The sequence below is a fragment of the Amia ocellicauda genome, chromosome 19 (genome assembly GCF_036373705.1).
Source record: "Amia ocellicauda isolate fAmiCal2 chromosome 19, fAmiCal2.hap1, whole genome shotgun sequence".
In the NCBI taxonomy this organism is placed as follows: Eukaryota; Metazoa; Chordata; class Actinopteri; order Amiiformes; family Amiidae; genus Amia; species Amia ocellicauda.
The window spans coordinates 21065856-21080892 of record NC_089868.1 but is presented as its reverse complement, the minus strand read 5'-3'; the positions used below and the strand labels follow the sequence as shown (position 1 = coordinate 21080892).

At 38.4% G+C, this 15037-nt stretch overlaps 1 protein-coding gene across 5 annotated transcripts in view; it reads right to left on the bottom strand.

Annotated features, from left to right (window-relative positions):
• ntng1a (netrin g1a) overlaps nt 1-15037 on the bottom strand; it is a 101744-nt gene that overhangs the window by 75555 nt on the left and 11152 nt on the right. For all 5 annotated transcript variants that reach the window (XM_066692158.1, XM_066692161.1, XM_066692159.1 and 2 more), the window contains exon 2: nt 13184-13812. In XM_066692158.1, coding sequence (XP_066548255.1) covers nt 13184-13429 — 246 coding nt within the window. In that variant the 5' untranslated portion in view covers nt 13430-13812. The remainder of the gene's footprint in view (nt 1-13183; nt 13813-15037) is intronic.

The window sequence follows — 15037 nt, the reverse complement described above, 5'->3', positions numbered from 1 at the left end:
AGAGACTCATCAGACCAGGCAACATTTTTCCAGTCTTAAACTGTCCAATTTTGGTGAGCTTGTGCAAATTGTAGCCTCTTTTTCCTATTTGTAGTGGAGATGAGTGGTACCCGGTGGGGTCTTCTGCTGTTGTAGCCCATCCGCCTCAAGGTTGTACGTGTTGTGGCTTCACAAATGCTTTGCTGCATACCTCGGTTGTAACGAGTGGTTATTTCAGTCAAAGTTGCTCTTCTATCAGCTTGAATCAGTCGGCCCATTCTCCTCTGACCTCTAGCATCAACAAGGCATTTTCGCCCACAGGACTGCCGCATACTGGATGTTTTTCCCTTTTCACACCATTCTTTGTAAACCCTAGAAATGGTTGTGCGTGAAAATCCCAGTAACTGAGCAGATTGTGAAATACTCAGACCGGCCCGTCTGGCACCAACAACCATGCCACGCTCAAAATTGCTTAAATCACCTTTCTTTCCCATTCAGACATTCAGTTTGGAGTTCAGGAGATTGTCTTGACCAGGACCACACCCCTAAATGCATTGAAGCAACTGCCATGTGATTGGTTGGTTAGATAATTGCATTAATGAGAAATTGAACAGGTGTTCCTAATAATCCTTTAGGTGAGTGTATATATATATATATATATATATATATATATATATATATATATATCTCATTTGCACATATAATTTTAAACATTAAAATGTAAGGGGAAATATTTCACTTGATTTCCTGGACCATCAGCTAAAGCTCAAAATACACCGATCAGCCATAACATTATGACCACCTGCCTAATATTGTGTAGGTCCCCCTTTTGCCGCCAAAACAGCCCTGACCCGTCGAAGCATGGACTCCACTAGACCTCTGAAGGTGTGCTGTGGTATCTGGCACCAAGACGTTAGCAGCAGATCCTTTAAGTCCATGGATCGGACTTGTTTGTCCAGCACATCCCACAGATGCCAATGCCATCAGGAAATACCGTTTGTGGTACTTTGTACTTGTCAAAGTAACATCCACATGAATGGCAGGACCCAAGGTATCCCAGCAGAACATTACCCAAAGCATCACACTTCTTCCCATAGTGCATCCTGGTGCCATGTGTTCTCCAGGTAAGCGACGCACACGCACCCGGCCATCCACATGGTATAAAAGAAAACGTGACTTATCAGACCAGGCCACCTTCTTCCATTGCTCCGTGGTCCAGTTCTGATGCACACGTGCCCATTGTAGGCGCTTTTGGCAGTGGACAGGGGTCAGCATGGGCACCCTGACTGGTCTGCGGCTACACAGCCCCATACGCAACAAACTGCGATGCACTGTGTGTTCTGACACCTTTCTGTCAGAACCAGCATTCACTTTTTCAGCAATTTGAGCTACAGTAGCTCGTCTGTTGGATCGGACCACACAGGCCAGCCTTCGCTCCCCACGTGCATCAATGAGCCTTGGCCGCCCATGACCCTGTCGCAGGTTCACCGCTTTTCCTTCCTTGGAGCACTTTTGATAGGTACTGACCACTGCAGACCGGGAACACCCCACAAGAGCTGCAGTTTTGGAGATGCTCTGACCCAGTCGTCTAGCCATCACAATTTGGCCCTTGTCAAAGTCACTCAGATCCTTACGCTTGCCCATTTTTCCTGCTTCTAACACATCAACTTTGAGGACAAAATGTTCACTTGCTGCCTAATATATCCCACCCACTGACAGGAGCCATGATAACGAGATTATCAGTGTTATTCACTTCACCTGTCAGTGGTTATAATGTTATGGCTGATCGGTGTATATTTCACATTCTTATACAACCCAGAGACCAGCTTAAAGGGGTTTTAATGATTAGTATCTACGTGGCACCCAAAATCAAGATTCATTAAGTTTGGGATTTTGTTTGTTTGTTTGCTTGTTGAGAAGAGATGACTCATCTACATATGTCTTAAATTACCTCTGTGCTGCACTAGGACTAAAAATAAGAAGAAGGTTAATCCCCGGGTGAATACAATCTGTCCAAGTATTTTCCATTTGTGTTTACGGAACAGTAAAACATCTCTAATCTTTGAGGTACCTAACCTAGTTGGTGAATAGTCTGGCAATACAAGTTTCAAATAGAAAAACAAGAAATACATGTAAGGAAAGATCCTTTTTACATTTAAATGAAAGCCTTTACTACAGCTTTCTGTTTTCTCGAACATTAATATACTTTTACGATGCAATTAAATAAACATATTAAGACAATATAAGCCGGTCATTTCTTTCTTGGGTTCTTTGTTCTATTGTTTCCATTTATGTTGTTTCAATGCTAACTATTCCAGTTTCATTAAATATGTGGCTGAATGAAGGAAAATGCTCTGGGGTAATATGTCAGTATTCAGTCCTCATAACAGTCCATCTACTCACAAATTATAATATTACTGCAGACGTTAGTTTGACAAATAACAAGTTTAGCATTGAGAATCAGAAAGTACCTGGAAAAACACCTTCGTCCATGGAAAAGGTAATAAAATAGGAGGGTTGTTTCCACTGAAACATGATTCATTGAAGCCAGTCAATAAAATGTCATAAAATAGGTCAAGGCAACAGAGGAAGCAAAACAAACATTTTTTTTTGGGGGGGGAGGGTTGCCATGCAACCTTCATAGATTTATGTAAAAAACATAAAGTACGTCGGTTAAACACAGAAATCATTAAAAAAATCACCATAGTCCATCGAATTATAAATGGTAGAGTTCATTGCTTTAGGACTAAATAAAAAGGTGAGAAGTTGTTTATTGCTTTAAATGCCAGTCATGCCATGACCGAGCGCTCAAAATGGAGACCTACAGACAATATATTCAGTCTGGCAATACGTTCTCAAGCACTCTTGCTTTTTACAGATGGACTGTGACTTTCTATGGCCTGTGTGAAGATTTCACTGAAGACATACAGCAGTAAACACAAATGTACATTATACAAGTGAATCTCTTGCTGTAGATATTTATATGCATAAGGAAATAGTTTTGTAATATATTTTTGCCCATATCGTATTTAGTTCTTCACTCTTGATTTGTAGTCTTGCACAAATGTAGTCTTAATAAAACAATGGAATGAAATCTAAAATGACATTAATTAAGAAACAACCTCCAGGCAAAACGATGCAACTTTAATTTGTACTTCAGTAAATATTCAGCAAAATGTGAAACACGAACTGGTAATACTAAGGTGACTGAATGACAGATATATTTAGATATTGCAGTTGAAGAATTAAAAAGATTTTTTCAAATGTGTGTTCATTATTGCTAGATCATCAGGAGCTTATGGTCTTGCAGATAATCAATTATTTGTTTGTTAATTACAGATTACAGTCTAAAGCCATGGATAAGTTAACGACCAATGAAAATACAATAAACACGGTTATAAAATTACGTCTTATATGTTTTGAGATAGAATTTAGATATGTTTCACAAGTTATTATTTTCTAAATGTTCATATAACTGAACAGGAATGCATTACCTTTTAAGTATTGGCAATTATATGCATATTTTTATAGAATTACATTCCGTTTCTTAAACTTGAAATTTTCACACCAGCTTACTTGACCTGCATTGTTAAAGAAGCCATCATTCGCTGCCGTTTATAGCTCACTCTTGACCATTCTGTTGATAGTGTCTGTCCAAAAACACATTAGCAATTCATCAAAGGAGCAAATGTCATTATGCAGAGGAAGTCAGGGGAATTATTTTGCATTTGATTTCCAGTTCTGATAGCATTGTTATTGATTTAAAATTTCCCCAGCACTGCATAGGCCAGACACAACAGATCATTGTATTTTTTAACTGTCAATCACTGTAATCTCGGGCTGTCTGAAAACTGACAGCATCAGGAAAGCTGTTTTTTTTATTATTATTATTCTGAAACCTTGGAGGACAAGCTTTCCGTCCAGCAACTAGAAAATATCCTAAAACAGGCTTCGGGCTTATAAAAGTAGGACTTCAACATACATGGATTTGGTTAGAGAACAGTGTTAAGTATATATTCCAGCTGCATTTTCAGACATTGACCTGAATAAAAAGTGTAAATGTGGCGGCTAATATCCTTTTTCAATGCAAGTGCAACTCTGTCAGGTCATTTTATGTCTGCATAAAACGTCTGGAATCTGCTGCAGTCAGGAGCAGTGGCAGGTTGTAGTGCATTTTCCATTTAAGCAATCAATTTGTTTATCAATAAGATCCTTCCTTCACTTGGTGGGGTGACCCAGCAGTTTTTCTCGGTCTCAATTTGGTAAATGGGTTTGTTTTGACATCCAGCAACCGCACACAATCATTAATCTTTTTTTCATGAAAAGGTTTCTCCAATGGGTAGTTCATGTGACTAAAATCGAACAGCACGTCGTTTCATGCAGGAAAGCTACCTTGACATAGCATCGGCACGGCATTTTCCTATTCAAATTCCTTACATTCAATTAACAATGTTCTCTCATTGATCGTCATTTGCACATTCTTATTTCAATTAAAATAGTGTTATCGACATGGAATCAGATCAAAGCTATGCTTCACTGTCCACATTTTTTCTATATCGTCCTATATAAGAGACAGATTAATTTTATTTTTGAATCTGTTGACGTGCATTGTCACTGGTAGTTGAGTAATCCTTGACTGTGTCAGACAGACTAGTATTAAAGTAGGAGGTGAAAGCCTAAAGGCACCAACTGCAATTAGGAACAATGTCTCCCACTGATCTATTTTAATACATTGCCATTTTACATTACATCTATTCTTAGAAGGCATACACTGAAGATGTTTTAAGCAAGAATTACCCATGCATCACCAATGCTGAAATACAACAAAAGTACCGTTATCTGCAGAACTCTGTATTTCATCTGCACGTTTCAAGTGCCCATTTTTAAGGCGGTTGCCGAATGGAATAGATCGGTAGGAAAAATGCCTCTGCTAAAATCCACCTGAAAGAGAAATAAATTGCCACACATTATGGTGCTTATAGAAAGGAGGGATTTCCAAACAAATTTGGTAACGACCCTTGAATACAAGAGCGATGTAATTTGGGGGTGAAAATAAACATGCACTATAATCGTCTTATAAAAGAAAAGGTACAAAGCATTATTTCAGAGGCTTCGGGTGGGGGAGAGCATGCGACGTTGAAGCAAAAGTGAAGCTGGAGAATAATTTAGAAAGCAGAGAAGCCAGAATAGACAGCTGTGCATCTGCAAGTCTCATCAATGGTCATCAGCTGTTTATAATCCAAATTCCAGTAGGGGATGATTTACCTTGTAGTGAATGTCTGTATTGCACCACCTGCAATCAGGACTTGATGTTCTGCTTGTGCACCAGGACACAGCATGACAAATTGCAAAATACAACCACTATAACCACATCTACAACAGGAGAACATTTCTCAACAAATAAATATGGAATAGCTCGCACACCACAGCCTGTCAGCTAACATATCAATGATGGCGCATTGATAACATGCATTATCCTCAAGTGACAATTCTGGACTGGCCACACTAGGGAGTGGAAGAACATTATCGACATCTTGCAACGGTCCCGGATGATCAACATGGGCATGGCTCAGTAGTGGTGTGGGGTCTCCGCAGTATTGATCTTCAGCTGTGTTAGGGTTATCTCATAGATGAATACAACCTAGACCACGTCAAGTATCACAAAAGACTCCCTCCAATGGAAGAATATCCCTGAACCTGTTGCTCATATCTGGATATCCTTGTTATGGCTTGTGCTCAGGCCCCAGGGTTGTCCCTAATCATTAAACCTGGGTGACAACTTACTTTTCTCTCCTTTATAGTATTATTTTGAATAGCGATCGTTACTTTAAAGCAAGTACAATCACAGAATAGCAAAATGATGAAACCGCAATTTGCCTACATTGGCTGAGAATCTGAGTGCCCAGGTCTTTAAAAGCTAAATGTTCTTATTCTTCTTGATAGGACTAATGTAATACTTATTACCAAAAATGCCCAGCTAGTCACAACTGTCATTCTCTCCACTATGAATGAAATGTAATAAGCTTCAGACAAGTGAGGAATACATTTGAAAATGTTAAGGCTCAAAATATTTTTAGCATATTTAATGCATTTCTTCATTGTGCGACTGTGCAACATATAAAGTCCAGCCCCAATGTGTCTTTTAAAGGATTATGTTATGCTTTCAGGTTCCTCTCTGGCATTATATCAAATGTAGACCTAATAAAACATGTATAATTTGCTTGTTCATTTTTTACAAAGATGTCCATTTGTTGATAACCTCTGGGAATACGTGACAATTATTAATTACTGAATAACAACATCACACATCAACAACACAACTCTTCACAGAGTGTCATGGAGGCCAACAAAGACTACTGTGCCACCGTACTGTGATGTCCACAGCCAAGAGAGACTGGAGGACGCAGTATTGCACATTAGATAAGGTGACCTTGACAGTTTGGTCAAAACAACCATGTGGCAGCGCGCCATATATTTAATATATGAATGAGCCATATGTTATGGCTTTCAACACCTAAACAATATGTAAATAGTAATAATTAATATTTAATAGGTCACATTATATATGGCTCTGAGAAAGCCACAGAGTCACAGCTTAACTAAGATATGTGCATCTATTTAGGATGAGCAACATGGGCTGAAAGACCTGCACTCGTGTGTCACCCTCCCTTATTTCTATATATTTCTCCTTCTTAAAAACAAGCAAGGGTGTGAAAAGATAATGGATAGGCCTGCTATGTGATTCTGCCATCCTCATCTTCGCATGTATTGCACTGAAGACTAAAAACATGACTCCAAAAGAAGTTATACACTCACCTAAAGGATTTTTAGGAACACCATACTAATACTGTGTTTGACCCCCTTTCGCCTTCAGAACTGCCTTAATTCTACGTGGCATTGATTCAACAAGGTGCTGAAAGCATTCTTTAGAAATGTTGGCCCATATTGATAGGATAGCATCTTGCAGTTGATGGAGATTTGTGGGATGCACATCCAGGGCACGAAGCTCCCGTTCCACCACATCCCAAAGATGCTCTATTGGGTTGAGATCTGGTGACTGTGGGGGCCAGTTTAGTACAGTGAACTCATTGTCATGTTCAAGAAACCAATTTGAAATGATTCGACCTTTGTGGCATGGTGCATTATCCTGCTGGAAGTAGCCATCAGAGGATGGGTACATGGTGGTCATAAAGGGATGGAGATGGTCAGAAACAATGCTCAGGTAGGCCGTGGCATTTAAATGATGCCCAATTGGCACTAAGGGGCCTAAAGTGTGCCAAGAAAACATCCCCCACACCATTACACCACCACCACCAGCTTGCACAGTGGTAACAAGGCATGATGGATCCATGTTCTCATTCTGTTTATGCCAAATTCTGACTCCATCTGAATGTCTCAACAGAAATCGAGACTCATCAGACCAGGCAACATTTTTCCAGTCTTCAACTGTCCAATTTTGGTGAGCTTGTGCAAATTGTAGCCTCTTTTTCCTATTTGTAGTGGAGATGAGTGGTACCCGGTGGGGTCTTCTGCTGTTGTAGCCCATCCGCCTCAAGGTTGTACGTGTTGTGGCTTCACAAATGCTTTGCTGCATACCTCGGTTGTAACGAGTGGTTATTTCAGTCAAAGTTGCTCTTCTATCAGCTTGAATCAGTCGGCCCATTCTCCTCTGACCACTAGCATCAACAAGGCATTTTCGCCCACAGGACTGCCGCATACTGGATGTTTTTCCCTTTTCACACCATTCTTTGTAAACCCTAGAAGTGCGTGAAAATCCCAGTAACTGAGCAGATTGTGAAATACTCAGACCGGCCCGTCTGGCACCAACAACCATGCCACGCTCAAAATTGCTTAAATCACCTTTTTTTCCCATTCAGACAATTGCATTAATGAGAAATTGAACAGGTGTTCCTAATAATCCTTTAGGTGAGTGTATAAGGGCCTCATGAGTGATCATGGCTGGGTATGAATAATTTCCTTATCATAACAGAATGTACAGCACATAAAGCCAACCATGATGGTTCCCATTTGAAGTCATCTGATAAAAGCTAAAAAGATAATGCACTACAGCACTCAAAATAAAGCTATATGGGCAATTCCTGAGCACACAAAGACCCCACTGCAAGCTACATAGTTGAAACAGTGGACAGATACATGAAGGCATATATAGAAACAATATAAAAATACCTGGGAACTCTGGATTTGACCTACAGACTGTGGGAATCTGGTGCGATTTCCAGATCTCCAAGGGGATCGGCCGTAATATATGGGTACACAGTATTTCACTGATAAAAATGCAACAACTGTTGTCATACAAGCTTTTATGGGGAGATATTACTATGAATGACACCCCCCCAGACACCTCCCAGGAATGAAATTCATTGAGCACTCCTTAACAACACATCCTTAAACCCCAGCAACAGCAATTTTATTTTAATTTCCTCTATGTGTGATAAACCCCAAAGTTCACAGGTATGAATATATATATATATATTCTCACACACACACACACACACACACACACACAATATATATATAGGGATGATATAAGGGACCATTTTGGCATTTTGACTGCACTTAAAAAATTCTTTCCATCTCTTTATGCATTCAAATAGTGCCTTAATAAAGTTGGGTTGATACTGAATTAATGAGTAATGCTGCAAAAATGTTTGTTGTATCATCAAAAGTGAATGTGCTGGAATTGTAGTCACCTCTCACCCTTGTGGCAGAATGAAACACTAGCTAGGTGTCACTGAGAGTTATAAACAGCCCGGTGTCACTGCAGACAGCAAGGTGTGCTGCTACGCATGGCAAAGCAAGGACATTTCATTAAAATGAAAATGTTGCAATTTTCTATCACCTTGTTAATGGGTTTCTGTAACACTGCATTGGCAGATGGCTAAGTGACTGTTGCTCTAGATGTTTCTTTACAGCGCCAACTTTCTGCTCCGGCTCATGCAAACTTTATAGCTGCACTTCTGCTTCATGTTGCGGAAGTCTTCCCGCACTCGCTGGTGAGCTAAAGCAAAGCCCTTTCTTGATTAACGGTAATAAGTTGTCTGTATAAGAACATATTTGACTCCATTTCATTGGAAGTTCTTCTGCACATGATCTAATGGTCGCGTGATGGGTACAGGTCTGAGTTTCTTATTACGTTTTGCTGAAAGAGGAAGAAACTGTTTTTCATTTAGCAAAGGTCATATATGTTAAAAGCAAGGCTCAGATTAAAATGTGATGTATTACATTAATAATGAGCCAATTCACTCATTCTCTGAGTTCTCTGTGCCAGGGTTTATTTGCCATCAGAATATCTCATACCATTTTAGTCCAAAGAAAAACATAAGAGTGAATACAGCAATTTATTTTCCTGTGCTGCTAGTTTAAGATGCATATGATATATCCCCGGCTTCCAATGTTATCCCTAGAAGTCAGCAGCTTTGAACTGTTGCTTTGCAGCTCTAGTATATTGCACAGTTGTAAAATTGCCACCAACCAGTGCGGTATGAATTGTGAATTTGATTGAAATGAAATGTTATGATTTTCCTGTCTTTGAAACAACATTATATCTCTAATAATTCCTTCCCTTTTTCTCCTTCCATTTAAATGCATATTTCAATGCTAAACCAGCTACATTGCTGTTGACAGCAGGCCCATGCCATTTCACTTAAAAATAAATGCTGAATTTAAACCATTTGAGGAATTCAGTAGTTCTTTACCATAGGGCACAATTTAAGGAGTCTGGATGAATCAACCCCCAGTGCAGGTGGTGTATGTGTAACATTATCAGGAAATGATTTTTTCTTTGCACAACAAAGGTCAGATTGAATAGTAAAATATAAATGGCAAAGCACACAATTTCTCAAAGATTAAATATTTTTTAGAAACAAATGTAAAAAAAGAAAAAACAAAAGTTAGTGCTAATTCCTTCTGTCAAAATCCATCATTCTCGGACAGCCACCTTCCCCAATTCAATTAATACTTCACACAAATGAAGGTGTTTGTATAGTACCACAAAAAAAGGAAACCTCAAGATTAGAAAACGAACTAAACTGTATTCAGACTAGTGGTGTTTTACAGATACATTAATGTTACATAATGCTACAATCCCTCAGAAGATGTCTTAATAAAAACCAAAATCATTATTTATAAGGGGAATAGCATTGTTCGTTATTTAACCTGCATTATAGTAAGAAGAACCGCCGTGTAATTAAGGACAAGTTGCATTAATGATACAGTGGGTCTCTGTGGAATATCTTTAATGTCCATCTCATAATATTATGCCAGTACTGCATGCACAGAGGACTTTTTAATAATCTCTTTGTTTCCTAATTTAGTTTTGATTGGCTATGAAATCCATAGCAGCACTCAAGGGCTCGGGTTTCTCCAGTCATCAGCACTTCTCTGCCATAAATTGTACAAATGCACATGACTTCTTCCGTCTGGGAGCTTCTTTTCAAAGCCTCTGTTTAACCTATCCCGAAAATTAGCTGCAGTCTGGAGATAATTGCAGATAATTTTACAAAAGCAACAAGGTCTCCTGCTGCGCACGGTGACATGGGAGGGCTATCAGAATTAAATCATTCCCAAAATGTTTGCAGTCATTCCTGATGTGGGCATATAGGCACCCCCCCCCCACACACTGACATCAGCATTGTTCTGTTCTTCAAAGGCAGAAAACCACAATAAAGGAACGTCACTTATAACCGGCTATAAGTTTCAGGCATTGCATTGCAGGGTATCATTTTCTAAACAGGAAAATTCAAGCTGATTGCCAAATTCCCAGACTGGATACTTTAAATTACATTTACAATGTCATAATCTTGTTATCATCCTACTATAAAGCACAATGCCATGTAAATATACCACATTTTACACGTGTGACACGCTTCTAAATATCAAACTAATTTAAAGAGATCTGGGCTTTGCGACATTCTAACCTGCCTTGCAGACACAGGCTCCTGTAGCGATACTGGATTGCTGGGTCTATAGAGTAAGTGCTCAGCCACCCTGGCTTTGAGTAATGCTGAAAGGAAACCGAAGGGAACCGAACCACAGGGAGCAGCGTGATGTGTTGGAGCTACAGGGGTCCTGTAAATAAGACAGCGCAAGCAATATCCTCACATAAAATGTATCATATTTTACTGTGAAGTGGGAGTGTGGAGCTGAAGCGGGGATAATACATGTAGAGTTTTATTCTTATCTACAACCAAGACCGTATGCCACCCTGTCCCTTTTAAAATGATGAAAATCCAGGGTACATTACTGTGGAGTACCAAACTTGTGGTTTAAGCTAAACTCAAGAAAATTAAGTAATAGTCATTAATCTAGCTATACAAAACGTGTAGGGTCATCTTTTTAACTAAATCATGTTGTGCTTCAGTTGTTGTGTATGCCATCATCATATTGCTCTGAGATCATGACGGGAAAATATTCTTCCTTCAGGAGAGACATGCCAGATGATCGGTTAATGGCCATTCACTCAGCAGCCATTACAGCTTGCATAATCTTATGTTTACAAAAAAAGTTTCACATATTGTCCCAATGATTGAAGCAGTAACTATGACATTAAGCACGGTTGAAAACCTTTTTACAAGCAGTAGTCAGGGAGAAAAAAAAAAATCACTAATTTATCAGAGCACAGTCCCCGTGATGACTGCAATACCTTGATCCATTAAAGACAATGGTATTTCAGGAGCAATTGAGTTATAGGATGTTCATTACCCCTGGGATAAAATACTCTCCATTTGGCAGTTAACCCACATAAAGACCAGTTTAGTCCTTTTCATAACCTTGAGATTCTATCATCGATAGTCAGCATTTTTAAAAGTGCTTTTGAAATGCAAGTTTGAATAATGTATCCTATGAATAAAACACATTAGCTACAAACATATTGAATAATTCACTTTTCAAAGCCCATGCACACAAGTTATTAGGTGCTCCGTCACTCTCTCTATTTCCTTCCTAGTGTCTCTGCTGATGGCAACTATCTATTTTTATACTTCGAGTAACTACTTTCTTGGAACCTTTACATTTTATCCAAAAAGCTTTTGAAAATGTAAAGGTGTTTTTATTGTGGTATAACTTATATATGAACATATATCAACATTTCTATGTTTGGGTTCACCTCAAAAACAAATATAAAGCATGCAGAAGAGCAGTTTCTGGGGTAAAACACTTTCTACTGCCTAATTTACAGTTATGAAGCTTGTCCCTCACCCTAGATTAAGAAATTACAAAGTAACATTAAGTAAGATTTTACATTATTCTTTCTATGATCAGGTTATACTTGGGACTGATGCTGATATTGATCATTTTACATTGTTATAGAATGTATTTGATCAATGCATATTACCAGTGCTCACTTATGGGTGTGAAACCTGGTCACTTAATGCAAAATGTATACAGAAACTGTGGACACAAAAAGCATGGAAAGATAAATGAAAGAAGACAGAAAATAGAATTAATGGATCTGGGAACAAGCAAAAATATATGACATCATTGAAAGAGTAACATTTTTTAAATGGCAATAGGCCGGACACATTGCAAGAAAGACAGATCGAAGAAGGACAAAAGAAGCTAGAAGACAACCCACATAAAATATGTGAAAATGAAATCATACACTTTGCTGGCGTGACATGGAAAAGTAAAGCTGTAGATCGAAGCAAGTGGAAACATCTTGTGGAGGCCTTCATCCAGCTGTAGATCGATATAGGCTGATGGTGATTTTATATATATATATATATATATTAAAATAACAATGTAGTTTATAAAAACTTAAAGCATTAATGCCCAATGCAACCAGATTAATTATTTAACTTGTAATAACAGCTTGATATTGATCTTAAAATGTGTCATCCTCACTGATTTTTATATAGGAAAAGAAATTCCAACAAAAAATATAAAATATTAAACCTTATGGGAAAATAAGAGAACATTACAGATTACTTGTACTTATATTTTGAATAAATGATTTCATAATTTTGCACTTACTTTATTTATGATACCTTTGTTTAAACAATTCTGAAGATATGTCTGACCAATTGGATGGAATCAATTTCAGATTTGGTTTGCAGAAATCGTCATTCATGACAAAACATCAGCATTTTATTCTTTGCAGAATGCACACTTTGCCAGTATGCTTTTCAAGTAAAGAGAAAGGAAAACTTTATTGAACACAGTTGAGACAAGGAAAGTCTAAACTTACCAAAGCGCAGTAAGTCTCAGGTGGGTCTCCACAAGTGATGTTAGGAGGGTCAAGCCGCACTTTTAAATATTTGGTCATATCAGTTGCTTCTGGCTGACAGGCCATGTAATCCCAGGTTAAGCCTTCATCGGTGTAGATCTGCGATTTGCATACGTCATAATGTCCCCATGCAGAGGGGTAGTGCTGCACTGCGTGACACACAGTCGCCCAGAGGGCCTGCAGTGTCAACACGACAGACAAAAGCATCGCGGGGTCCTTCGATGTCTTCTCTCAGTTGCTTTGAAAAATTACGTTATCCAAACACAAGCAGGCAATTTTATCAAATAATCCAACTTCTACTGAATCGAGAGATTTGGATCTGTGCCAGCATGCCAGCTTTTTGAGAATTGCTTTAGGCTGCTAGTTTTAGTTTTATCGCGTTGCGTCTGCCTCAACGTTCTGTCGGTGTATCCAGCGTGTCCGTTGAGCGTCTCCGAGGGCCGCACTGGTAACTCAAAGGGCTGAGGTGTGTTCGGGGCTTGAGAGAGACGCCCTGACGTGCTCAAAAATCAGTATCTCAGGCGAAGTGATGAGTGACAGCTGTCTCAAGTCTGTTTTCCATCAATCATCATTTTCGTTACACCAAGACCCTGCGGAAAACAATAAAGAATACAAATTAACATCTTGCAGGTTGTACAAGATTGACATTTAGTTGTTATTAACAAATATATACTATCACTTGCATGTTTTCAAGGTAGTAAAGTATAGGCCTCAGGTATAATTCTGAGGTAAATATTGCAGTACACAAATTACAGAATTATGTGGCCATTACAACAAGAAGCAATAACCATGTCTTTTCCAGGATTTGTTTCAACAGACAAAAGAGGCCTGTCTAAAGTGTTCTCGCTTTATTAAACAAACAATGTTTTCGTCCGTTTCAAGCTAAATATTAATAATGTATAGAGATGGAAGGAGAGATACATTGTGAGATTGATTGATAAAGATGTATGACTAATAACTGTGTTTGTTTCCCTTTCTCTGTTTTAATTCTTTATAAGCCTCACAGTATGTTTAAATGCCTCAAAAAGTACAAATATATTCCCTATCTGGAGGATATTAATATTTCATGCTGCTTTTGATTTTTACTGCTACAAAACGTTATTGGTGATGGACCAGGTATTTTGACCAAGTGATGCTGCTTAAGCTGTTAAGTAATACCCATGTGAGACCATAATGAGCCATAGAGCCATTTTTGAAGATTCATGAATTTTACAACAGACATTCTCAGCAGACGGGAAAGAGGACATTTAACTCACAAATAATCACAAAAGGCCTAAAAATAATGATTTCTGTTTGTTTTTGTTGTTGCTGGCATAAACCTAAATGAAAGTGATGCTAATCTTATTTCAATGTTATGATTATACCAAAAAAAAAAAGTCTGCTTTTTTGGGTCTTTTGCTTATATGATCACATTTTTAAATATTAGAATCCTGAACAGTAAAATCGAAAACCAAGTGAAACAATACTCATTCATTCATTCATTCGTCCATTCATTCATGTGTCAGACACCAACAGTCAATAGTCAAGCCAACCAACCAAATAGCATCCCATGTGGTAGTGTCCATAGAAACCACCATAATAGTTTGGCCATATTTATAAAGCTTTTTCAGCCACTGTAAGTTTAAATAAGTAAAGAAATGTAAAACCATCATCCATTGAATTATCTATAGAGATCTATAATAGGTTTATAAGACAGTTCATGTTGTAAATTTTCTATTAAGAATACAATTGTTTAACCAGTAACTATTTTAAGAATGTGCTCCGTTATTTCAACAGCAGATGCAGCACAATGGCTTACTCCTGACACAATGCAAT